Source organism: Pinus tabuliformis, chromosome 3_2 (assembly GCF_031772625.1).
Source record: "Pinus tabuliformis cultivar Carrire ecotype Pingquan chromosome 3_2, CPIR1, whole genome shotgun sequence".
NCBI classification, from domain to species: domain Eukaryota; kingdom Viridiplantae; phylum Streptophyta; class Pinopsida; order Pinales; family Pinaceae; genus Pinus; species Pinus tabuliformis.
Genome location: NC_142302.1, coordinates 889,655,573 through 889,682,911, shown reverse-complemented (window position 1 = coordinate 889,682,911; position 27,339 = coordinate 889,655,573). Strand labels below are relative to the sequence as shown.

At 37.2% G+C, this 27,339-nt stretch overlaps 1 protein-coding gene across 1 annotated transcript; it reads left to right on the top strand.

Annotated features, from left to right (window-relative positions):
* Nucleotides 1-412: 412 nt before the first annotated feature.
* Nucleotides 413-27,327, top strand: LOC149183478 (uncharacterized). The gene is made up of 3 exons (XM_089414958.1): nucleotides 413-696; nucleotides 26,073-26,418; nucleotides 26,563-27,327. Exons 1-3 carry the CDS (start codon nucleotides 413-415, stop codon nucleotides 27,325-27,327), a joined length of 1,395 nt encoding a protein of 464 aa, XP_089271084.1.
* The last annotated feature ends 12 nt before the right edge of the window (nucleotides 27,328-27,339 follow it).

Below are 27,339 nucleotides of genomic sequence, written 5' to 3'. Positions count from 1 at the left end.
TGAATCGATCTTCCTTTCACTAACCAATGAATACAAGTTTTGAAAAAGAATACCTCTCCACGTTGAGATGAATCAAGGTGCTAAAGCCATCTCAGGCTGTGCTCAATCGAATGACTTTTATTTGGAAACTGGCATAGAAGTACAATCGCCCTCAAAAGGCGCAAGTGTGCCCAATGCCTTGTGCTAGCACAATAGCCTCTGATAATGGAGCTCTACCCACATTTAAGATGAGCGAGTCCACCTTCATTGCCCTGCGGCTGCTGCTACTGCAGCATCCTCCCGTGCACAGCCCTTATACTCGACACACACATCGAGTAATTAGACCCTCGGCTCCCGTTTTAGGCACATACACGTCGAGTATCGATTCATCTGCTCGGTCTGCTATTCGATTATTTGTTTCAGATTCGGAAGGATGGCCACGGAAGAAAATCTGCCTAACGGAGTTTTTGTGGAGGGGAAACGCTACTATTCGATGTGGCGCAACAAACCTATTGGGAAGGCCGCCTATGGAATTGTTTACGCAGTGGGACACCAGATCTGTGGGCAGAGGTCTATAGGAATTGTTTGCTCGGCCAGAAACGCAGAGACCAACGAGAAAATTGCCATTGAGAAGATCATCAATGCATTCGAGAACCAGACCGATGCGAGGAGAACGCTCAGGGAAATCAAGCTTCTCAGGCTGTCGAGAATTGAACGGTAATCGAGAGGCGGTAAAACGGATGCGCAGAGAATCAATGAGGCGCAGACAATCAATGATGCGCAGAGAATCAATGAGGCGCAGACAATCAATGATGCGCAGAGAATCAATGAGGCGCAGACAATCAATGATGCGCAGAGAATTAATAATACTCTGGACGGATGCAGCGCTCAGGACAGAGGAGCGCTCAGAACAGAGATGGGAGTTACAAGGAATCTAGGACCTGCGCTCTAATACCATGTCAGGCCAGGGTAACTCCAGAATAAGCAGAAGAAAAACTGATATATTATTTCATTAGAGAACTATTGTTTATATACAAAAAGGAGACGGAACAGTTTATCTTCTTGATGACTGTTCACGTTCCAGTTCACCCATCCATTGAGGATTAGGTGTCAACATAAATAATATGCCAAGAGATCAATTTACTTTTAGTAAAGCATGAATAATTATGAGAAAAATGAATGAGAACTTAGAGAGCATTATGTCATCCCCTTATGGCGTTAGTGGTTGATCTGACATGAGGAGTATAACACTGAAGCTACAAAGAGGGATATTTCTATACATTATTTTATATTTAAGTAACATATGGATATTGTTGTTGTAACATACTCACCTATGATGCCACATTACCTTCAATAAAGCTTCAAACAAGACAAAAAAGGAAGCAATATCAAAGGAATACCTCAAAATTATTACAAAAATGTCCTTTCCCTCCTCAACTCGTGAATGAATGGAAAGGAGGTGGGGAAGGGAAAACATTTTCTCAATAGATTTTCCTTCTACTTTAGGTTTGTACCACTAGTGCATGTGCACATGGATATTGGACCACTCTATGTTTCTAGAATATGGTTGAGCATTGATTGGGCTAACCTTAAGCTCGCTCTGTTGGAAACAAAATTGCCCATGTATTTCAACCTTAGGAAAATAAATGCCTTTGCTTCAAACAAAAGCCAAGGAAATTCTCTTGGTTCTCACATATTTGAATTAGATGGAAGTAATTATTCATGGAGTAGAGAAAAAGGTTGTCAATGAATTCAAGAAATGAAAGTCCCCCACTTGAGACAAACAACCTAAAGAGTCACTCAACAAAAATTTAAAGGCTACAAATCTTATCTATCTCAATATTTTGACTATTGGCATTTCAATTGACTAGGGAAACATCTAAGATATATTTCTATATATTAGAGAATTGTGATGGGTAGAGAGACCTATCCCCTATGACATTTATGATAATGATTATCTTTGTGCTGAAAGATTCATCATAGGTTTGATAGATAATTGTTTCTCTCCTAAACATTATATGTGAGAACTAATATGATATGTCAATGAAGGCCACTCATGGCATAAAATATTACTTTAGTAGAGAGAAAAATTGTGAGGCGCATCAAAAGTTTTCCTATTTAGAATGGCATAGTCCAATGGTTCTACATTTATGTCTTTTTTGATAGAATTGGTGATACACATTTTAGTGATATTGCAATTTTTCATTGTTTAAATTGCATTTTTAATTTATAAATGAATGCAATGCCTTGAAAAGCCCTTGGGGAACTTGAATTATGTAGACTACACAACTCAAACTTGCATTTCCAACAATTCCCTATCGGATTTATGGAAAAAATGACTAGAAAATATGCCTAGAAAAGAGAAAAAATGTAGAATAGTTAAAATACATTGACTATAATTGCTAGATATAATAGATGCAATATTTGTGTGGTTAGTGTCTAGCCATCACATGATTCAATATAGCTAGACACCTATTACTTACTTGTAGCTCATGTTTACTTCAATTGTTGGTTTCATTTGAGGGAACAAATTGGTAGTTGATATGTCCTCCAAGTGTGTATGTCTTTGGAGGAAAAAATTGGTTATATGGAGAAGTTTTCAATAGAATACATGTATAGGTTTAGCTTTGTAAATATCAAAAACACACAATAGTAGTGTGTACATTTACAAGGAACATGGGGCAAGAGAGTCATAATTGTTTGCCAACTTAACGAACCTATAATTCATGTATCATGTGTTATGGCTATCTATGCCAATGGGTTAAACCAAAGACTAATAAATATTTTGTGCTAGTGAAAGATGTGGGAGCGAACGAATGGTGCTTTGTGTGGGAAAAGTCCTTTTTCCATCCGTATTCTATGTTGTTATTAATATAGCTCCAACTAATATGCCATGTCACAAGAGATGCCTATGGAACTTTAAAGCTTTAAACTGGAGAACAAACCCTACTTTCCAACCTTTGGTATCCTCATGGGTTCACATCTAATGTATTGGAACTGTTCTATTACCTACTACTTTTCCACCAATACCTACTATTATTCTACACCTTCCTACTTTTTTTAGTCACGGATTTAGCTAAGAAAACTATTTGTATGTTTATATTATATCTAATAGTAAATTTACTAGTAGGGTGGGTTTCATAATTCTAATTAATTTGTGCTAGTGTTCAATGGTTTTGGCTATTTTTATATTTATCATCATTTTGTGTAGTGTTTCTTAATCCTTCAACTTGAAACACACATCTTTATAGATATAATAAGTGTAGAAAATCATATATAAGAAAAAGTGAGATAAAATATGCTTATTGAATCCTTGTATTAATGATATTTTAAATGAAAAAAACATTGTTCACTTGACTCTTAAGGTGGTGGTACCTAACACTGAGAAAAGATCAAAACACAACTACACTCGACAAAAAAATCCATAGCATCCCAACTCTTCAAATAGATACTCAAATAGTAAAACCCTAACTACTTGTGGTCCCATAATTAATGAGTACCAACTACCTAGTGGTCCATATTTAATAAGGAGGATTATTTTGGCATTAATTAATTATCTAGTACTATGTAATGGACCTTATTCAAAGAACTTGGCCACATATATTAATTAAAAAACACCTAGTTAGCCTAAAGTAGGAAGGTTATGGTAGGCCGATAACTTTCCCTCCCTCTTAAAAAGAAACATGATTGTCATCGAGGTTAAATGTGAGTATATTGTAGCAAAATCATTGTCAGTTCTCATATTGCGTCTTCTATTTGCATGTATTTCCACTAGGTTTGCACTTCTTGGACCATATGTTGGTCTTTTTGGGATCCTCCCTATGGGTGTAATGGGTGGCCAAAGGGTCCATAAGAGTGATAAAAGTTGATGAAATCAAAGTAAGGTGGACTAGGTCCACTATATTACTAAATAAGGCCCACCGTGATAGTTGGTATTGAATAAATGTAGCAGGGCTTCGTTAAAAAATGTCCACTAGGGAGTTAGGATTTTATTATGATTATATTTCCTTGATAATTAGAAATAAGGATAGAGAAATCCTTATGATATAAGTGGAAGATAATTATAATTTAATCTTAGCTCATTAGAAGGATTCCCTCTCAAAGAGACAAGTGCAAAAGATTGGATTCCTTGCATAAATGGATCAATCGTAAGGTGTTACCCTACCCTAAGGGTTTTCATATTAATAAAGTGTAGAGAGTCTCTATCTTATTCTCGAATGTTTTGTTTCTAGTTCTATTTTTAAATCTAAGGTACTTAATAATTGGTATAAAAGCACTTTCTTGTGTCAAAAAATGGAGAACATTTTTTTAACCTATTTTGCAGGTTTTCAAACAAAAAATGAGGTTTACGAGACTTAAATCAATTATTATATCCTTCTATGTAAAATTTGAAGAAAAAAGCTAAATACTTGAATTCCTAATAGAAAAAATCCAAGTTCAAAATAAAAAATACATTTGAATTTGAGTTCAGGAAGTGAAGATAACGTTGATTCAAAATCAATTCTTTTAGTTTATTTTGTGAGGGATGTGTGGACTAAAAACTCATATCTTTTGACAGGTTCCTTAGATTACTCAGTTTGCTACAACCATCACAAGATTTCTCTATAACCCTAATGGACATGAAGAATGGAAATATGCTAATCTTTTTGCAAAAGGATATCTATGATTAGTCTTATAACATCAAATATATGAAAGTGATCATCACTAAATGTTAGGAGACATGTATTATTGGGTCCACATACCCTTGCATCAAGGAAGAATATAATCAAGAAAGATATTCCTAGTATGATCTCGAGGATTCTTGTGATGATTCATATATGGATTGTTGTCACTTCTAGGATGACAACTACTTTCATATTCTAGTTTATGACTCTACTCCACCCGAACATCATGGAGGGAAGTCAAGAGTTTACAATGATTATGAGTTTTCAACTTGCTTATTCATCAGTGGTAGTGTGTTATGTGGATGATTTTTTAGATATGGATGGATCTATATATTTGGATCCACGTGACAAGGATAGACATTTGGAATTGAATTTTAGTTGTCCATTGATTTTAGGTATATTCAAAGGGAATACAACATTAGCACTTGGACATGGGACCTATGTTTAAAGCGGAATTTATTGAACTACTTCAACATGGTGTCTAGCACTCATACATGGAGCCTTGGTTCTCTTGCTTACTTAGGCATTGTGGTCAATTCTCATCCATGGGACCCTAGTATATGGTTGTACCTTCTCAGAAAAATAATTAAGGGAAACTATTTTCTAAGGGGGGTGGAATGTTGGGATCCTCCTTGGGGGTGTAATGGGTGGCCAAAGGGCCTATAATATAGTAATATTAGTGGAGGCCATTCAATCTAAGGTAGACTAGGTCCACTATATTATTAAATGTGGCCCTTTAGGTAGTTACTATTCATTAAATGTAATGGAACCTTATTAGAGAAGGTCCACTAGATAGTTATGAGGTTTTACGATTAGAGTAATCTTGATAATTATAAATAAGAATGGAGGACTCCTTATGAGTTTTGTGGGAGATTATTATAATTGGAGTTTAGCTCATTATGAGATTTCCCTCTTAAAGAGACAAATGAATATGTATGTATTACTTCCATTAAACATTAATTGTAAGGTGTTTCCCTCTCTCAAGGGTTTTCATATCAACAAGGAGTGAATTTTCCATCTTATCCTTTATATTTTGTATGCTATTATATTTTCATATCTAAGGTACATAAAAATAGGTATTAGAGGAATTTCTAGGACAAAGTGAGGAAGAATGGTTGGATCCTCCATAGGGGTGTAATGGGGGATCAAAGGACCCATAGTAGAGTAATAATAATGGAGGCCATTCAATGTAAGTTGGATGAAGTCAGCTATATTATTAAAAAAGGACCTCTATGGTAGTTAGTTTTGAATAAATGTAATGGCACCTTATTAAATAAGGTGTTGAAAAATGTGCAACAAGAAATGCTAAATTTAGAAAGTGATAAAAATAGATCTACTAAAAACAACATGTCTAAAAATAGCAGTTTGGCCAGTGAGGTCATTGGCCACATTGGGTGAGAGGTGAAATTGCTAAAAATAGAAAGTTCTAAAAATAGCATTTCTAGGTCCCTTCCTATTTATAGCAGTCCCTGGTCTAACTATAGGAAGTAAAAACGAGTTTGGTCTTAACAACAGTTTAAAATATTAATTAATTAATCTGCATGAGTTAATTTGTTATGGAAAATTAAACTAGAAGTCTTTGTGAGATCATGCAATTATTTTCTCTCTTGATTTAGGAATTTATTCCTTGATTAAAGGAGATAAGCTTCAGTTCTATATTGAGAGGATCAGTTGACTTAGTTTAAACTAATCAAGTCCAGTTAGACTAATTTAACAAGTTGTTGAATTAGTGAAAAATAGTTTGTTAATGCTTGCATGCATGTGACAACTATTATTTTAGATAACTGAGGATTCACTCATGGATAATTGTTGCATGTCAGCTCTGTCAGAGACCCAGTTGAGATCAGATGTGGGACAATGTATTATCAGATGCTTGGATATTTCTAGTAAGTATTCCTTGCATGGAGAAGGATCTATTATAGGAGATTGGAGGACTTTTGGCCTATATATTGAGGCCTAGGTAGTCCATGATTTTCATCTTCTGATTGAAGATCATCAGAGTACAGAGAGAGCATGATAGCTATTGAGTTGATTCTTTTTGTATGTTGAAGAGGATTTCCACTTGATTGATAATACAGGGTTGGGGTTCTATGCTGGTGCTTTCCCCTGGATATATCTTGTGTTATGTGTGATTATTTCTCTTGATCAGTTATGCATGTTTCTACTTGATGTTGCTCATGAATTCGATTACGATTCCGCTTAATGTTTTGTAGAAGTAGAACAAGTATTATGCTTTAGGACATTGCATACATTGGTTTGTTCTATAGGTGAAATTTCTACATGGTATCAAAGCACAGGTGATCAAGCAAGAACAATATACTGAGAGGAGATTTCAAAGTTTTGAGTTTTGGGCCGAGAGTTTGCAGAGAAGATCTGAAAATTTATGTACAAAATTTTCATAAATAAATAGCAGATTTGGATTCCTTGCGGAAAAATACCCAAAAAAAAAAAAATCAACTGAATCAGAGTTCAGATGAGGGAGATATTGCTGATTTAAAATCAGCTCCTTTTCTAGAAAATTTCGTGACGGCGGGAAAGTGGAAATAGATTGGTGTGCTAGCCAAGAACCTGTATGCACTTGAGGTACAAGATGCATGCAAAGCCTTGAGGAGCAAGGCAAAGGTTAGAGACTTGGTGGTTGAGAGGGAGGGTATATTACCTCTCAACATGCAGAGCCAGAAGAAGTCTCAGACGATTGTGGAGGAGCCACGATTGGTGCAGCAACTTCAGGAGGTTGTGGAGAAGCCACAACAGGGGAAGCTGAGAGGAGACCAAGTAGAGGCATCTACTCATGCAGAGACCTCCAGTAGGGGGAAACCTCGAGCCAGGTGGGCAGAGGGATCACATGCAACCATACCTCCTAGTAGGAGGTGGGGCGATATAGAGTGATCGTCCCAAGGAGGAGGGGTAGGATCCTTGAGGTACCCAACCTCTTGGATGAGACCTTGCTACGAGAGCCCCGATGTGGAGTAGAAGGAACTGACTGATTGGGTAGAGACAGATGCGGATGGAGCGGCAGAGAGAGTGATAGTGCAGGGAATCCTAGGACAGCGCATAGCTAGCAGGCTGCAGCAATGCGAGAGGCACAAGTGTTTTGCACTGTGCTAGGTGGAACAGAGAGGTGTGCAATGGTGCGAAATGCATGGAGATGTTGCAGTAGCGCAGATGTCAGAGAGGGAGCACTTGTCAGCAGCAAGTAGAGCTTCAACATTAGAGTATGTTCCTAGCCCAACAGAGTGGTCAGTTGGGAGTGTTTTTGTTCCAAGTGTTGTTGGAGCAAGTGGACCGGGTAGATGTGTTGCATGCAGAACATTCCAGAGTTACAAGATCGGGTTCGAGAGAAAGCGTTTCTTGTTGAGAGGGAGTGTTGAAAAATGTGCAACAAGAAATGCTAAATTTAGAAAGTGCTAAAAATAGATCTATTAAAAATAGCATGTCTAAAAATAGCAGTTTGGCCAGTGAGGTCATTGGCCACATTGGGTGAGAGGTGAAACTACTAAAAATAGTAAGTTCTAAAAATAGCATTTTTGGGTCCCTTCCTATTTATAGCAGTCCCTGGTCTAACTATAGGAAGTAAAAACGAATTTGGTCTTAATAGCAGTTTAAAATATTAATTAATTAATCTCCATGAGTTAATTAGTTATGGAAAATTAAACTAGAAGTCTTTGTGAGATCATGCACTTATTTTCTCTCTTGATTTAGGAATTTATTCCTTGATTAAAGGAGATAAGGTTCAGTTCTACATTGAGAGGATCAGTTGACTTAGTTTAAACTAATCAAGTCCAGTTAGACTAATTTAGCAAGTTGTTAAATTAGTGAAAAATAGTTTGTTAATGCTTGCATGCATGTGACACCTATTATTGTAGATAACTGAGGATTCACTCATGGATAACTATTGCATGTCAGCTCTGTCAGAGACCCAGTTGAGATCAGATGTGGGACAATGTACTATCAGATGCTTGGATATTTCTAGTAAGTATTCCTTGCATGGAGAAGGATCTATTATAGGAGATTGGAGGACTTTAGGCCTATATATTGAGGCCTAGGTAGTCCATGATTTTCATCTTCTGATTGAAGATCATCAGAGTACAGAGAGAGCAGGATAGCTATTGAGCTGATTCTTTTTGTATGTTGAAGAGGATTTCCACTTGATTGATAATACAGGGTTGGGGTTTTATGCTAGTGCTTTCCCCTGGATATATCTTGTGTTATGTGTGATTATTTCTCTTGATCAGTTATGCATGTTCCTACTTGATGTTGCTCATGAATTGGATTAGGACACTGCATATATCGGTTTGTTCTACAGGTGAAATTTCTACATAAGGTCCTATAATAGTTAGGATTTTGTTATAATTTGTTGACACCTAATCCTCAGCGGTTGGGTGTACCCGGAATGTGAACAGTCATCAAGAAGATGAACTGATCAGTCACATTCATGTATATAAACAATAGTTACCTAATGAAATATATCAATCAGTTTTTTCTGCCAAGTCTGGAGTTACCCTGGCCTGACATGGTATCAGAGCGCAGGTCCCTTCTTCTGCCTGCTGGTTTTAGTGTAATTGCATCCGTTGGTTAACGCCTCTGCCTTATTCCCTTCTGTTCTTAATAATCTGCCTCTGCCAGCGCTCTGTCCTCAAACGGCTCCGTCATTCTGCCACACCTGCGCTGCCCTGAATTCACCCAGAATCCAAAACCGTTCCAGCGTCTCTGGGCTCTGTCCACTAACGCATCTGTCCACTGAGCTTTTGATGCCAAAGATCCGTTGTGGCGGTTGAAGGGAAAGCGACTGCTGTCTGAGAGGACCCTCCTTCGGAAATGCAAGCTTTTGAAGGGTATGGCGGGTGTGAGAGACATCAAGATTCAAGACTGTTTAGCAGTCGGACTCAAGAAATTTCGTGAATAACATTGTCTACTTTCTGAAGGAACGATTGCCAGTCTTGCAGTCCATTTTCCGAAGGAGAGGAGCCAGATCGTTTTCTGGAGGTGGAAACCCATCAGATCAATGAAGTTGCATCTTCATCGTCAGAAATCACCGTGGATAGCCACGGTGGAGGCCGTGCGTTTCTTCTACAATTGAATCTGTCCTGCGATTTTCTGCGTCATAAAGTTGTGGAGCATTTGATCCACTTCGCAGAGCCGAAGAGGCGGCGTGAAAGTCGTGGAGCCTAGAGCCAAGCGAATGTCCGAATGGTAATGCTGTGAGTCAAAGTATTGCATAAGCAGTCTTTCAAAGCAATCAAGGCTGTGCGCAGTGTATACCATTCAAAACGTTTGTTCATAGTGTTGAGTATTGTGCAGTATCATTCAAAACATTTATATCATTCAAAGCGTTTATATATTGCGCTGCTTTCAAAGTAGTATTGCATGATATATTGATATATTGAAGTGATATATTAATACATTGAAGTGATATATTGAAGTGATCCCTTGCGCATTTTTTTCAAAACATAGTAGTATTGCATGATATATTGAAGTGATATGTACAATGAAATGCTGATGCTTCTAGCAAACATTAGAGGGATTTGAAGGCTGTAACGTAAGGAAATTTTTTTATCAGCAGAAGTAATTTTTTACAGAATGCATTCAATCATTTCTATGGTAGGAATAGTTCTCACTGGCAAGGAGAACTATCCTGAATGGTCCCGGATGGTAAAACACACCCTCATCTACAATGAGTTGTGGAAAGGAGTATGTGTCGGAGAAGAAGACAAAGACCCTGTGCAGCCTACATCAGATAAGGAGCTTGTCATTTGGGAAAACAAGAACATCAAAGCCTATGCATTGATCGCAGCATCTGTAAATGAAGAAGTAAGTCGTGATATTTCATCTTATTCAACTGCCTTTGAAGCTTTACAAAAGCTGAAAGAACTCTATGACTCACATTCTGCACTTGAAGTTGTTCAGCTCATGATTAAACTCTTCACTCTTGAACTGAAAAATAATGATCCTCTTGCTCTTGCATCTGAAGTAAAGTCTATAATGCATGATATTAAATCCACTAAGGTTGTGCTGGATATCCCTCTTATTGCTTTTCTCAAGGCACTCTATCCTACCTACTCCAATTATCTTGAGTCTTTACAAGCAAATGGAAATCTTAAAGATATAACCTTTGACTCTCTTGTGAAAAAGTTTGCTGAAAGAGAAAAAGCCTTTGGAAAGAAGACAGTTCCTGAATCTTCTGAAGAGACTGTGTGCCTTGCTCATAAAGAAAAGCATCCTACTCAAGACTTTACAAGAGGAAGAGGTGGACGAAGAGGAAGAGGAAGATATTTCAGAGGCAGGGGGGGCAGACATTCTCAAGGAGAAAAGGCAGATCTGCATTGCATTCGTTGCAAACGAAATGGATCACATGATGCTTCTACATGCAAGCTACCATGGGACAAAATTGAGCAGAGAAGAAACCAGCAGAAAGGTAAAACTGATGATACAGACAAAGGTAAAGCACCTGAATCCGCTCACTATATTGAGGCACAATGTAACATTGGAGTAAATGAAGATTTGTTTAATGCCTCACTTGCTTCTTCGAAAAATGATTGGTTGCTTGATTCAGGAGCAACCTGTCATATGACTCATAGGAAAGATTTTTTTGAAGATTTCACTGACAATGTTGATGGAGCAGTATACTTTGCAGATCAGTCAAAAATCAAGCCATCAGGGCTTGGCACAATCAGGCTTAAACTGCCTGGTCTTCCAGACTTTCTTCTGGATCATGTTCTATATCTCCCACAGCTCAAGAAAAACTTGTTGTCCTTGGTCCACATCCGTCAGCAAGGTCACTCCATTCATATGTTTGATGGCAAGCTTGAGGTAAGAAAAACATCTGACCACTCACTTGTCATGAGGGGAATAGAAGAAGAAAGACTTCTCAAACTGCAAGGAACCTCTGCTCATGCACAACATTTCTCATATATTTCTCATCATGAAGAAGGTACACTTCCATCAAGTTTATTATGGCATGCTAGATTTGGACATTCAAACTATGACAGTCTCCGCTTATTGAAGAAAAATGGTGTTGCTGGTTTGCCTACAATTCCTAGAAAACATAAGCAATGTGATGCTTGCATTCTAGGAAAGCATAGCAAACAGTCTTTTCATGATTCACATTCAAGAGCACATAGGAAGCTTGAACTCATTCATTCAGATTTATGTGGTCCAATGCCTGTTCCTTCTGCAAATGGAAATAAATATATCATGACATTTATTGATGATTACACCAGAATGTGTTGGGTTTATTTATTGAAGAACAAATCTGATGCTTTTCAAACATTCAAGAATTTTCATAAATGGATTGAAAATGATGCACAATCTCATATTGGGTCTATTCGCACTGATAATGGAAAATAATATACATCAAATGAATTTGACAACTATCTTCGCCAACATGGAATCAAACATCAAACAACTGTACCTTATAATCCCCAACAGAATGGTGTAGCAGAAAGAATGAATAGAACAATCTTGAATATGGTATGATCCATGCTTTTCTTCAAAAATGTAAAGATAATGTTTTGGGCTGATGCTGTTCTATGTGCTGCATATATAAAGAATAGATGTCCATCTAGTGCTATAAGAAACAAGACTCCTTATGAATTGTGGTATGGACATGTTCCTTCGGTAAAACATCTCAGGATCTTTGGTTCCACCTGTTATGCTTTAATACCAAAGGTACATAGAAACAAACTTGGTGCTAGAAGTCATAAGTGTATCTTCCTGGGGTATTCAAACACCTCTAAAGCATACCGTCTCTATGATGAAGTAAATAAAAAGTTTGTTGTATCTAGAGATGTCATTTTCCTTGAATCATCCAAATCTGATAGTGTTGTTGAGCGGCAACTTGATCGCTTGGATAGATTCACAAAAACGAAATCATTTCAAGAGTTTGATAATCAGATTCCACATCTTGAAGGGGGGATTCCTGTACTAGATCAACATGTGGAATCTTCTTCTGAAGAACAATCTCCCCTGCATGAAAATCCAACACCGGATGATCCTTTAAGTGATGTAATTGATAGAATTGGGAGACTCAATCTTGATTCAGTCCCAACTCAATCAACAGAGCAGCCTGGACCATCTCAGAAAGGTCCCCCAAAGTGGCTGACAAAGACACTTGAAAGTGTTCATGCTGATGAAATTGGAAAAACAGGAACCAGAAATTCAAACCGACAAAATGGAGGTGATGTAGATGACTCTAATTCACCTGTTGATATAGATGTTACTTATGATTGTGAATTGAACTTGTCTACAGATTTTGAACCAACCTTCTTCAAAGAAGCTGCTTCTCATGATGAATGGAAAGAAGCGATGCAAAAGGAGTATGATGCCCTCATAAAGAATGGCACTTGGAAGCTGGTTGATCCTCCATTTGGAACCAAACCAATTGGCTGCAAGTGGGTCTACAAGAACAAATACAAAGCTGATGGCTCACTTGACAAGCACAAAGCTAGGCTTGTGGCAAAAGGTTTTGCACAGAAGGAAGGGGTCGATTATGAGGAAACTTTTTCCCCCACAGCGAAATGGGCCACCATCCGGACACTCTTTGCACTAGCTGCTCAGAACGGTTGGAAAGTCCATCAAATGGATGTAAAAACTGCATTCTTGAATGGAGATCTAAAAGAGAATGTTTTTATGTCCCAGCCTGAAGGATTTGCTGTGAAAGGACATGAACATAAAGTATGCAAACTTGTGAAGTCCTTGTATGGCCTCAAACAAGCACCACGAGCCTGGTATGAAAAACTAACAGAGCATCTTCTGAAACTCAACTTCAATCATTTTGATCTTGATGATGCAACTTTATTTGTCAAGAAAGTTGGCAAAACAGTTGTATATCTTGTGGTATATGTAGATGATCTTTTAATGACAGGGAACAATGAAAGCTATATTGCATCCATAAAGAAAGAATTAGGAAAAAGTTTTGAAATGACTGATTTGGGCTATGTTCATTATTATCTTGGCATTGAAGTAACCCAACATCCAAAATCCGTATTTCTTTCTCAAAAGAAATACATTGGAGATTTGTTAAACAGATTTGGCATGACAGAGTGCAATCCTCTTTCTACTCCAATGGAACAAAACTTAAAGCTCACATCTATTGAAGGAAAGGAATTTGAGGATGCAACAAAGTATAGACAGCTTGTAGGAAGTCTCATCTACCTCACTACTACCAGACCAGACATTTCATTTGTTGTTGGAATCCTCTCCAGGTTTATGCAAAAGCCTTGTGAGGGACATTGGTCTGCTGCAAAAAGAGTTCTAAGGTACTTGAAGGGAACTCAAGACCTTGGAATCAAGTATACACAGGTGGACGACTTCAGCTTGATTGGATACTCTGATTCAGACTTCGATGGAGACAAAGAAACTAGGGTATCTACTTCAGGATATGCTATGAGTCTTGGATCAGGAGCTGTCTCCTGGAGATCACGCAAACAATCAGTTCCAGCAGATTCCACAACAGAAGCAGAATACGTGGCAGCAGCTGAAGCAACGAAAGAAATTGTGTGGCTCAGGAAAATTCTTGAAGATTTGCAGGTAAAACAAGTACAATCAACTCCACTCATGATTGATAACACCTCTGCAATAAAGTTGGCCAAGAACCCAAAGTTCCATGATCGTACTAAGCACATCAATACTAAATATCATCTGATCCGACATCATGTTGAGGCCAAAACAATCCATCTCCGTCATTGTTCCACAAATGAGCAAATTGCAGACATCTTCACCAAAGCGCTTGGAAGAGAAAAGCTTGAAAGATTCAGAACGATGCTTGGACTCACCAACATCCCTTCAGATTAAGGGGGGGAATTGTTGACACCTAATCCTCGGCGGTTGGGTGTACCCGGAATGTGAACAGTCATCAAGAAGATGAACTGATCAATCACATTCATGTATATAAACAATAGTTACCTAATGAAATATATCAATCAGTTTTTTCTGCCAAGTCTGGAGTTACCCTCGCCTGGCATAATTAGAGTTATCTTAATGATTATTACTAAACATGGAAATATTATTATGATATTTGTGGAATATCATTTTAACTCAAGCTTATATCATTAGGAGATTTCCCCCTCGAGGAGATAAGTTGTTATGAACCTCATGTATTAAAAATGATAAGAAATCAATAATTATAGTTCTCTTCGAAGGTTAAATATCCTTTATGAATGTAATGTACAATGCCATATTTGATGATTATAAGACTATGTTTCCCTAGTGTATATATGGGAGAAAATGGGTACAATTATAATAAATGGGACCATGAGGGGTTCTAGCATACATAAAAAGATTCCAATAAAAATGTAATAACTCAATATCTAGGGCTTAATGAGGGGTTTTAGGGTTAGCATGGGGCTTATATAACACTTGACATGAACCTCCAATTCAAACAAGTGTTGTACTCAACACTTGATTAAATGTCGATGATTCTGCAAATCAGTGATCATCCCATGCCATCATCTCTTCTATTGGTAGATTCTTTTGTTTAATGTTAGACTCTAAAATGATTAGGTTACTCAACTACTTAATTATTGTTTCAAGGATTGTTTTTGCTTCTAGTATGATTTTCCCTTCTTCATTTATCTTTGGTACACTTCTCAACTGGAACTGAATAGCATATTCATGACCTTGATGAGGTGGAATACCCTTAGGAATTAATCCAAATACCTTGGGATGATTGTTGAAAAAATTATGGAGATCTATTGACATCAATAATATTGGATTTTTAACATTTTGTGAAAATAATTGTTCCACACTAGTAAAAATTGAGCCAATTTTCGATGACCATTTGTCGTTATTGCGACAAAGTTTCGTCATTATAATGATAAAAGGAGGTATCACTAAACATTGTTTCAGGTACAATCATGCCATAAACATTTTTACAATTGTCAAAATTCTGACGACGGTTATGGACATGTGTCATTAGAGACAAAATGTGTTTCCTGACACAAGCATCTGTTGGATTTTCAACGCTAATAATTGTCATTCCATATTGTCGCAATACCAATGGAAGGAAGGTCTCTAGGTGTTGCAAGACCAAAAAAATGGTACATCGATTGACTGATGCTACCAAACATCCTTTGATGAACTTTCCATGCTCGCCATACTTTCCGTTAGATGGTTTGAAATTACCTATCATCGTAAGACCGAAGAAATTGGGCCCTGATTAACTGATGAAATTGAATGTCCTTCAATGAACTTTCCATACCCACCATGCTTTTCTTTCAATGGTTGGATGCTTCCTATCATTGTGAGACCAAAAACAGTGAGCATCAATATACTCATACCTTTGTCATCTTAAAACATATGAGTAGGATTATTTAAAAAAAAGGTAATGGAGAAATGATCTATCTTGTTTTTCGAAAGTCCTGGCAACTTGATTGTAAATCACCAGATTGACAAGAAGATTGATTATGATGAAATCGCAAGACCCCAATTAATTAATTAGGAATTGAGAACAACACCCTATCAACCCTAACTTCTAAGATCTCCATTCTAAACAAGTAATTAACCTAACTTCCATTTCTAAGTACTATATATCTACCTTTACCATAATTGAAAATCATCCTAGAAGAAAGGCATCGAACAAATATAGTGTTGAGAAATCAAAGTAGTTGTAGATTAGGGTTGATTCCTCTTACTTGATAATCACTTGTGAGATTTTATTGGCCTTTTATTACTTAATTATATTTTCTTCATCAAACAATTATCAAAACATAAAATGCATGAAGATCACAAGAACACAAAGAACACAAGATATAGGCTCCAAGCCAGGGCAAAACCCCTCCAAGGGGAAAATCTAGTAAATTATTCTCTCTTATAGAATTAGATCAAAGTGAGACATTTGATACCCAAAGACCAAGACCAAGACCAAGACCTCCTCAAGCACCAAGTCATCCCTCGAACAAAACCTTCCTCAAACAAGTCAAATTCTACAACGTCAACAATAGTCAAACTTCACCAAATCTGGTCCAACTCAAAATTTCGACCTTGTAACTCATATCTAAAATTTAGCCCTATAATTTCTAGACCTGCAGTTCATACATTTACCCCAGAAACTCACACGAGTGAGAAGAAAAAATAAAAAATTCAGAATTTTCCTTTCTTGCTTGGCTTTCTCTCTCTTCCTCAACACACTTCTTTTTACTTCTCTCGCTCAGAGATCGAACTTGTGTGTCAAGTGTGCAAATGAATATGAAATCTCTTCCTTTATATAGCCATGCAGGTGGTCGAATTAGGACTCTTCTAGGTCGATTTCTCCTTGGAAGGGCCGACTTGGTCTTGGGGGCAAAAAGACTTTTCTAGATGAAAAAATAATACTTTTCTTTTGTTACAAATTGTCCAAATGGAAATTTGACACATGAAAAAAATTCTTCTCGACTCAATAAACCCTAAAAACATGAAGAACATGCTTGACCAAAATAATAATAATAATAATATTTTTTCTTTTTCTTCCTTTTTTGTTTTTCATGAAATATACATTGCTACAAGTAAAAAGATAATTATGAAGACCGAACCTAGTTACAATTTTCAACATATAGGGCATATGCAAATCTACTTAGCGAAGAGATTAGAGATGAAATGGAAAGTCAATCTAAAAAATATGAATGATAGTAAAATGTGAGTTTTTAATAATTTTAACTCTAAATTATAGGCACCAAAATTGTCACTTGAAGAAAACATATTCAAAGATAGGTAACATGGTATAGTGTGGACTCTAGAAATGGAGAGGAAAAAATTTGGAAGGGGGAATACTTTCCTAATTTATTACCTCCTTCCCGCTACAAGTAATGTGATAGTTTATAGGTTGTTGAATATCAACCAATTGTTTATAGGTCTAAAATTTCCATTTGTTCATTAGGAATCAAAAGAGTTTGACCAAGATCCCAAGTCATGCTTATTAGGGAAATTATTTCCCTGTGCAAGGCACGTAACTTTATAAGAGTTTGTACACAAAATGTCCTAAAAGGTGAAAAGAAAAAGAAGCAATGAAACTCTAGAATTTCATCGCCCAATAGATAATCGATTATCAGTCTAAAGTCATTTTTATTCAAACAACAAAGGGAGTTAGACACTTATGAGAGAAAATTATTCCTTCAAGGGGTCTATAGGGCATCATTTAAAATACATTAATTGTTTGAAATTTAATATATATAAGTTTCAATCAAACAACATTTTAAATTCAAAAATGAAAGAAAAACACAATACAATTATATTGATTTTCACATGCTAAGCTTTGGGCTACAGTTTTTAACAGGAATGAAGCATTCGATTAAAATATGTGCATGATAGAACATAACTAGATTCCAAAGTGATGTATTCAATGTTCACTGAAAATAACATCGATGCTTTCAAAAATATATAGGTTCAAGTATTACTAGGGCGCATAACACTAACTTCTATGTGACTTTATGATAAAAAAATATTAGATCAAATACAAAACAAAGTTATCATGCAAGGATTTGTCTCTCCCATAGGTATGGATCTATGCATCATCAAATCGAGAGAAAATAAAGCAAAGAAGTTAGAATATTAACAGTGGAAATATAAGGAATTAAGTCAAGTGGATGGAATTTTAACAAACAATACCCAAGTTCAGAAAGATTCAGGTGAGCTTCTGCATAGTCAGTAAATAAATCTTCCTCCACATTTAATGCATTAGGTACACAAGATATATAAATTATCGCTTAACCCTCCTAAGAACGTATTAAAATTGAAAAATACATTATCAAGTGCAAAAGAAAAGGTTAAATATGAAAAATGATTGTTAAATGGACCTTCAATTATACCTATTTTGGAGGCTCATCATAGGGTTTATGCCCAATAGCAAAGTTGGTTGGGATCACCTTGTCGAGACCCAAGAAAGATCAGAGAGGTCGGGTCCATTCGAGGTCAAAGATTGGGAATCTAGGACTGTAGCTATGTGCACAAGGTGTTTCCTCATGGTGAGGGATGAAATCAACTCTCTCTCTCTCTCTCTCAATGTGGGGCCCTTTTCTCTAGTGATGTGGCATTAGCCACGGTAGCATCATATCAAGGTGGACCCCTAGAGGGGTGGTGGTTCCACGAGAGCAGAGGTAGCATTATATATATATATATATAGATATAGATATATATGAGTGTGTAGGGTTTTATAGATAGAATTATATGCATATGAGTGAAATTCTTGTCATTCATTAAGCACCAGAGAGACATTGGGGTTTGGCACCACAACTAACTATTATATTTGTGTGTGTGTGTGTCTCCATACATATAGACATCATGCAACTAGAAAATGGAAATTTTGAAGAATGGGATTAAGCCCACAACCCACGGTCCATAACCATATGGTGGAATGCTATAACCGAGCACTAAGAGAGGAGGCCCATTTATAAGCCCATAACCAATATAATGAAGTGATATAACCAAGCACTAATGCCAAGAGTTGGGACTAGGGGCTAGGACCCCCGACATTGGTGTGCATCGATGATTGCGATGGGCTAGTTATCTCACGATGCATATGAAATCCAAATCCGCCCGTGATGTCTGTGGAGAGGAGGGGGAGGTACTCACTAAACCTATATTGATGAATTTATCAAGGTGACATCATGAATATGGAAGTCGTCGAATGTAGAAAATGAAACCATGTTCCAAAACCAAGAAGGGGGGAGGGTCTGCATTGCGCCCTTGCCATTGATATGCAACATACACCTCCACCGTTGGATTGAGTGGGGTGGGGACCCATGTTAAATTAAATATGTGAACCATATTATATTATGGTTAGTGTTAGAATAGGGGACCCTAACCATATTAATGCATACACCTATATATATCGCATAGGTAGATGGCAACATTACATGCCACATCAACGTACCACTCGGTTGGAATACCCTTTACTATGTAATGGTGATGGTGTAGAATGACACATGGGCATCACGTGTAGACCACATGGCTAGTTTGAGTCATTTTGATTGGTCTTGCTTAGTCTAGGTAATTCAACTGGTTCAACTCGTCTTATTTAGTTGAGGCAAGTTGACTGGTTTGGGTTGTTCGACTAGTCTTGTTAGTCAAGGTAATTTGATTGGTTTGGGTTGTTTGAATGGTCTTATTAGTCGAGATAAGTCAACTAGTTTGGGTCATTTGGCTGGTCGTTTTAATCAAGGTAAGTTGACCAGGATGAGTTGGTAGAGCCGGTCATCGAGCGAAGTCAACCAAAATGAGTTGACAGGGTCAGTTGTCAAGCGAAGTTGACAACAATGATTCAGTAGGGTCGATTTTCAAGCAAATTTGACTAGGATGAGTCAATAGGGGTTTACAATTAAACCTTTGAGAGGCCACAACTTGTGTCTCTGAAACCTAATTAAGGCAAAATTTTATACCACTAAAAAGGTCTCGATGAGACAAATACAATGTTGATGTTTGTTTAAGGTTCTAGAGAGTTGGAAAAGGGGAAAAAAATTTCAGACCCCATTCCCATCACAAAACATTAGGAGTTGGTTCAACATAGTAATTGCCTCCTTCTACCTTTGGTATAGGCTAGGGATAGTAGGGGGTATGTTACAAGTCTATTTCACACATTGTTTGAATATTTGCAATTTCTCAAACAAAAAATTAAATAACATTGAACCTTTCCTCCCGAAAGTTGATTTTCAATTGCATTTAAAACCTAACTTTCAGTATTTGTAGATAATTTCTTATATCAATGTACATATGGAAAAAAATTGCCTTTAGTGCATGAAATATGCAACAAAAAATTGCTCACAACCAATGCCATGTTTTTTCTTGCTGCAAATCCATGAATTATTGTTGGTTTAATAGTGAAATGAAACTAAATCTTGAAAAATGTAGAAGTAACTATGCACTTTGCATATGGATCAAATCAAATAGATATGAACATGATAATTTTTTGAAAACATTCTAGCCAACTTATTAGAGCCTTGTATTATGTTCTTAGTGACTTCCAAATACCATTATCTCTAACATTAGCTAACGATCTAAAGGGCTATGTTCTTAATGTTGGACTGAATGGTTCCTCTATTCATCACTTGGAGATACTTATATTTTTGGATACTTATGCCCTTTTTCACACTTAAGTATCTTTTCTTTGAATATTCATGTAATAATTACTTGATCTTCTCATGATCTTCCATACCTAATAGAGAAAACAAGCCCATGAAGGAAGCTAGTCCTATCATAGAAGTGCATAACTTGTATTACTTTCACATAAAGTTTCTTTCTAAAACATCTATATCTTCATTTTCTTATCTATGATTCTTCTTTACCATATCCATCTTGATTCATTGGTGATAGCCTTTAGATGTACTCAATCCTATATGAGAAATTTGGATTTTTTTTTTTTTCCTCTGCAAGTTCCATACCTTCGCTACACAAAATATTTTTTTTTTTTTGTATTTCCTCTTTGCTTAATTTTAATTCTAAATCACCATAAAGTTCTTAATGATGTGAAAGTTTGAATAATTCCTAATGAACATATAATATACAGGGCTTGGGGGAGATTGGTACTTTTTAGGGACTCTAATATTTAATCTCCCCCTTTTGATAATGGGTAACAAGGATTATGAAATGAAATATTTGGTGGTGGAGTATTATATCAATGATGAGAAATTCAAGTTTGATATATACAAACTAGAGATCAAATACCTTTTAAAGGGAATCCATTTTGTTTAGGAGCAATTTATAAAGGAATTGAATAAAACTATCCTTGGCTTATTGAATTAGAACCTATGAGAATTGGATATAAGAAAAAGGAGGGGATACATAAGGAAAATTTTATCAATATAATAATATTGCTTAATCTAAACTTTCTATGTTCTGGTCTTTTCCCTGGCGTATTTTCCAAACCGTTTAGCTCGAAACTTGGGCAGAAATTGTTGGGATGGAAGATTTGAATTGTTGAGTCTATATAGTATTTTCAGGAACTTAGACCCATTTATGCCTTCAAATGAAATTTAACCAATGAAAAATGATGATCTTACCAAGAAATGTATCATTAGATTTTGGTGAAAACAACCATAATGTAGAATGCCTACTGATATTATGAAAATCTTCAAAGCACTAGTTCTAAAAGAATCATGTAAATTTCCCTTTGTGTTATCATTAGACATTAACTCATATATTTAATCATAGCTGGAGCTAAGAAGTGGTCCATGCCTCTCATTTTTGGAGGAAAATATCCACATGCCATGAATAACCTGAAGTTATATATTTAAGTTTAATTTGAAATACATTAACCATATTTGAATTTGCTACCACTAGGTAGTTGTTGTCTCAAAGCCTATATAAATCTAAAAAAAAATGGCCCTTTCTTGTCTTCTGAATGATAAACATAAAACATAAGAATCATTAATGAGAGGTTATGTACCGCCCCCATAATATCAATGGTTATATCTATTCGATTCAAGTTTTAATTGATCAACAACTCTTCTCTTGCAACTATTGATTTTATTGCACATACGAACACATGATTTCCTTCGACATCCCTCAAATATGCAATTGGGTTGTTTATTTGTTGCCTCAAGTTGTGTACTGTTTATAAACCCCACAATATTACTCGATGCTTTTGGCCTTTCATTAATATACATAGACACTCCTTTACTTTTATCATTGTCTCTTAGTTGTATATAGTTTGCAGTTGTATTTTTATCATTGTCTCTTAATTGTATATAATTTTCATATCCTATGATTAGCTAGAAATTTGAATTTTGTAAGCAATATGAGCGATACATGTGTAAAAACAATGTTTGCAAAAGATACACATAGGATGCTTCAAGGAGAAATGGCATTGCTAAGGGGAGTTTGAATTGGGACTCTGTATAAGATGTTAGGAAACACTATTAGTGATGGGTGCAATAGTTCCATTGTTCCTAAGAGTGGAGCAGTTAAAGGAAAAACTCTTGTAGCTTCTAGAGAAAAGACCATGTTGTCGCATCAACGACTGGGACATATCAAAGAGAATGGACTTCAGGTACTGCATAATAATGTTATGGTAGAAGGTAGTCTATTTTCTCTCTGGATTTTGATTTATGTGAACATTATTTATATGGGAAGCAAAATTGGGTAAGATTATCCTACAATTCTACAAGGTCAAAGGAAATATTATAGTTGGGACACTATGATGTATTAGGCCTACATAGGTTTCATCACTATGAAAATGTGTGTATTATGACTCATTTATAGATGCCTTCTCGAGAATACATGGATTTATATCCTCAGGAAGAACTTTGAAATATCTAACAAGTTTGAATCTTTTGAGGATCTTGTGGAAATCGGGCAGAGAATAAAATTATTTTTTCAAGGACATGAAATGGGGAGGAATTGCGTGGGAATGAATTCAAAGAATTATGTAAGAAGATCGGTATAGTAAGGAAGAAGAATAATCCATACACACCGTAAAAGAACGGAGTTGTAAAAAGGATGAATAAGACACTAATGGAGAAAGCAAGGAGCATGCTCAATGGTGTGAAGTTAGGACGAGAATTCTGGGAAAAGATGGTGGACATTGCATGTTATCTAGTAAATAGAGCACCCTCATCATCCTTGTATGACAAGACTCCACATAAGGCATGGATTGGTAAAAATACTTCTCTTAAACATCTTTAGGTATTTGGTTGTGATGTTTATGTACATGTTCCAAAGGGGAATAGGTGTAAGTTGGATAAGAATGATGAAAATTGTGTCCTCATTCGATATAAATATGGTCTGTAAGGTTAAAAGCTTTGGAACCTAGAAACAGCAAGGTTGTGTATATTAAATATGTGGTATCTAGAGAAGTTAGATATGTTGTCAAGTAAGAAGTCCTACCAAGGGAGAAAGAACCATAGAAGATAGATTTTGAACTTGAATCGGACACTACATGAGAAAAGGAATAAAAAAATGAAACACATATTCTAGTATTGATGAGAATTATTTGCGAAAGAAGGTAGCTGAAAAGGTATGCTCCACTTGATTTCCATTTAGATTATCTTTGTTTATTACTAATGATGATCCTAGAATTGTTATGGAGATAGCGGATTCAGAGGATGAAATACCATGGAAGAGGGCCATGGTTGAAGAAATTGAAACCTTAGATAAGAATGTGGCTTGAGATTTAGTGAAGCTACTATATGGAAGAAATTCCATTGGAAACAAATGGGTGTTTAAAAACAAGTTGAATGCATAAGGAATAATGGAGAAATACAAAGCTCAGATAGAAGCAAAGGGTTATTCTTGAATAGAGGGAATTTATTTTGGTGATATATTTTCTCTTGTTTCTAAGTTAAATTCTATTTGATTTTTATTATTATTATTGTTGTTGTTTCTTTTGATATTGAAGTAGAGTAGATGGATGCGAAGAAAATATTCCTACCCAGGGATCTAAAAGAAGAAATCTACATGAATCATCTATAAGGCTTTGTTATGAAAGGAAACAAAAAGATAGTACGCAGGCTGAAAAGTTCCTTGTATGGGTTAAACCAATCACCAAGGATATGGTATAAACAATTTGATACTTATATACTAGGACTTGGCTTCACTAGGAGCAAAGTAAATCATTGTGTATATTTCAAATTATTTGGTGATTGTGTTATTATTTTGCCTTGTATGTGGATGATATGTTGTTGATTGGAAGTGACATGGAAATCACCATGGAAGTGAATGCTTAATTTTCCTCTAAATTTGACATGTTGGATCTCGGTGCTACAAAATTTATGTTGGGCATGTAAGTTAAAAGAGATCGAGAAAAGAGAAAAATTTGGTTAAATTAGAGGAAGTATGTTCAGACAATATTGTAGAGGTTTAATAATCGAGGTATATTAAAATTCATGTAAAAGAAAAATCGATGTGGCTCCCGCGCACGCCCACCTCTGAACTCTCTGCGATCTACTTGCGGCCGCCTGGGCCTCGACCCCAGCCATGGACCCTCCGGATCCCCCTTCAGAAGGGATGGATCCACAAAGCACTTTCTCAGACCTGGTGAAACCGCTTCCTCCGCAATGCCCCAGGCCTGCCCTCTCAAAATTATGAAGAAGTTGGATGGGCTCCAAGAGGTTTAGTTACCCCCAATCTTGCCCCGCATGGCCGCTCTGTCTCTGGCTGAAAAAGGCCTCATAGGTCAATTCACAGGCCTCTGGCCTTCTCCTAGAACCGTTCAAAGATGGGTTGAAAGAAATTGGACTGATAAAATTCAAGGGAAGATCTCCATAAGGTTTTGTGGGAAAGGATACTTCACATTCCACTTCGAATCTAAAGAGGATAAGGATTTAATTTTCAGAAATGGGCCCTATTTCATGGACTCCAGGGGCCTGTACCTCAACAAATGGACTCCAGATTTTGACCCTGAACTGGACGTCCCCAGTGCTGTTCCGGTTTGGGTTCGTCTTCCCCATCTCCCACTCCACTGCTGGGGAGATGAATTTGTACGAGCCATCGGGAATGCAGTAGGCAAATACATCGATCGTAGCGAACCGAAAGAGAACATGTAGGCCTGTGCGAGGATTTGTGTCGAAGTGGATCTTGGCAAAGGACTCCCTGAAGCGATAAAACTGAAAGTGGACGAGTGGAGCCATATCCAGCAGCTCGATTACGAGCAAATTCCTTTTAAATGCAAGGTATGTCATGAATACGACCATTTTTCCAATCGATGTTCTAAACTTGTTGATGCAGAGAGCGGTGATAAAGAAGGCCAATGGGAACCTGTCAAAAAGAAGAAGCCTGCCCCGACATCCAAAGCTCCTTTGGAAACTGACCCTCCTATTCCCTTTGCTCTGCGTCCCTCCTCATCCTCCCCTCCCCTTTCTGCCCAACCCCCTCCTGAGCTGCCTCTCCCTTCCTCTTCTAACCCTTTTTTTGTTTTATCTTCCCTCGATCCTCCTCCCGAGGATCCCTCTCTGCTGCCCCCGATCCCCTTCGAACCTTCAGATCCTTCTCCCTCCCTAATCATCCCTTCGCAGGCTTCTCTTGATCCCCCTCTTCCTAGGCTTACAAGAATCTTGTCTAAAGACCATGGATCCTCCTGCGACTCTTACAAGAAATCAGGTCCTGGTAGAAAATCGGCCAAGCAGCATAGAGACGAGAACGCTCAGAAAGACATAGCCATGGGCACTCAAACTCCTATAGAAGCTTTCATCCTGGGGCAACATGAGAAGGAGACAACTCAAGAGAGGCGAGCACCTCTCCGTAAACCAAACACCCAATGATGAAAATTTTGTCTTGGAACAGTAGGGGTCTAGGGCACCCCTCCAAAGTTTTAGCCCTCAGAGAACTTATACACAGTGAAAAGCCAGAAATTATTTTGATTCAGGAGACAAAGCTAGAGCAGTAAGAAATAAGAGGAATAATAGATCAGCAGAAACAATACAAAGGCTGTACCAGTGACTCAAGAGGAGCTTCCGGAGGAATTGCCACCCTTTGGGATCATAGCAAATGGAACTGCACATCAGTAAATCTACATCAGCATTGGATCAGAACGGTTCTGGATAATAAAATAGATAATCAAACTGTAGTTATCTATAATGTTTACGCCCCCAACCATTACAGAGAAAAGGAAAGTTGTTGGGATGATTGGAAGGCTAGCATCGGTGGTGAAACAACTTCAAATATTATAGTGGTAGGTGATTTTAACCTGATCTTACATGCCAATGAGAAAAGGGGAGGTTGCTTTTCGCCTGACCCCTTCAGAGGCCGTTTGGAAGCTATCATTCGAGACCATGAATTTGTGGACGTTGTACCAAAAAATCGCAGGTACACCTGGAGCAACCGCAGGCTTGGCATTGGCAACATAATGGAAAGGTTGGACATGTTCTTAATTAATGTATCGTTCCTCTCCTCCTTTTCTGTGGGGTACGCTAGCATTTTATCCACCTCAGCCTCTGATCATTACCCCATAATACTCATGCTGGAAACTCACTGCCCTCTCGGGCCAATTTCGTTTAAATACAATCCTCTCTGGAATTAGGATCCGACTGTCAGAGAAATTGTTCAGGGATCCTGGAACCAGCACGTTGAAGGCTCACCAGGTTTCATTTGGGAAACTAAACTAAGAAGAACCAAACAGGTCATCAAAGAGTGGGCAAGAGCCAATTACAAAGAACCTGAAGAGACCAAAAAGAAAATTAAAAATGAACTTGAATGCATCCAAAGAACGATAGAGGTTCATGGCCTCTCTCAACAGAATAAGGAGCAAGAAGGCGTACTCTACGCACAGCTGAGTCACATAAACAGAGAAGAAGAGTTAAAATGGAGACTAAAGTCAAGGCAGCTCTGGCTGCAAGGCGGTGACAAAAATACAACTTTTTTTCACAAACAGGCCATGGCACGAAAAATCAGGAACAATGTTAGCTCAATTTTGGACAATGAAGGCAACCAGCAAAACACCCAAGAGGCCATCAGAAGAGCTGCCACTGAATATTACAGAGAACTTCTAACAGAAACCAAAGGAGAAGAGGATTATGTCGATTTTCTTCAATACTTGCCCAAGGGAATCACCAAAGAAATGAACGACAGCCTGATAAAGGAAATTGAAGAGGAGGAAATCAGAAGAACGATCTGGACTATGAATCCTGATAAGGCTCCCGGGCCTGATGGATTCCCCATTTGTTTCTATAGGGCTTTTTGGGGTTTAATCAAAAAGGACTTGAATAAGTTTATCAGATGGATTCAGAGAAAGGGTAAAATAGGAGGATATACCAATGCCACTTTTCTGGCTCTCAACTTTGTCTAAAATCCTTGCCTC

Coding starts and splice junctions, on each gene's coding strand:
- LOC149183478 (XM_089414958.1), top strand. CDS start 413: ATGGCCACGGAAGAAAATCTGCCTAACGGAGTTTTTGTGGAGGGGAAA. Junction 697..26,072: donor AGGCTGTCGAGAATTGAACG/GTAATCGAGAGG, acceptor GCATTGGATCAG/AACGGTTCTGGATAATAAAA. Junction 26,419..26,562: donor TGGACATGTTCTTAATTAAT/GTATCGTTCCTC, acceptor CTCTGGAATTAG/GATCCGACTGTCAGAGAAAT.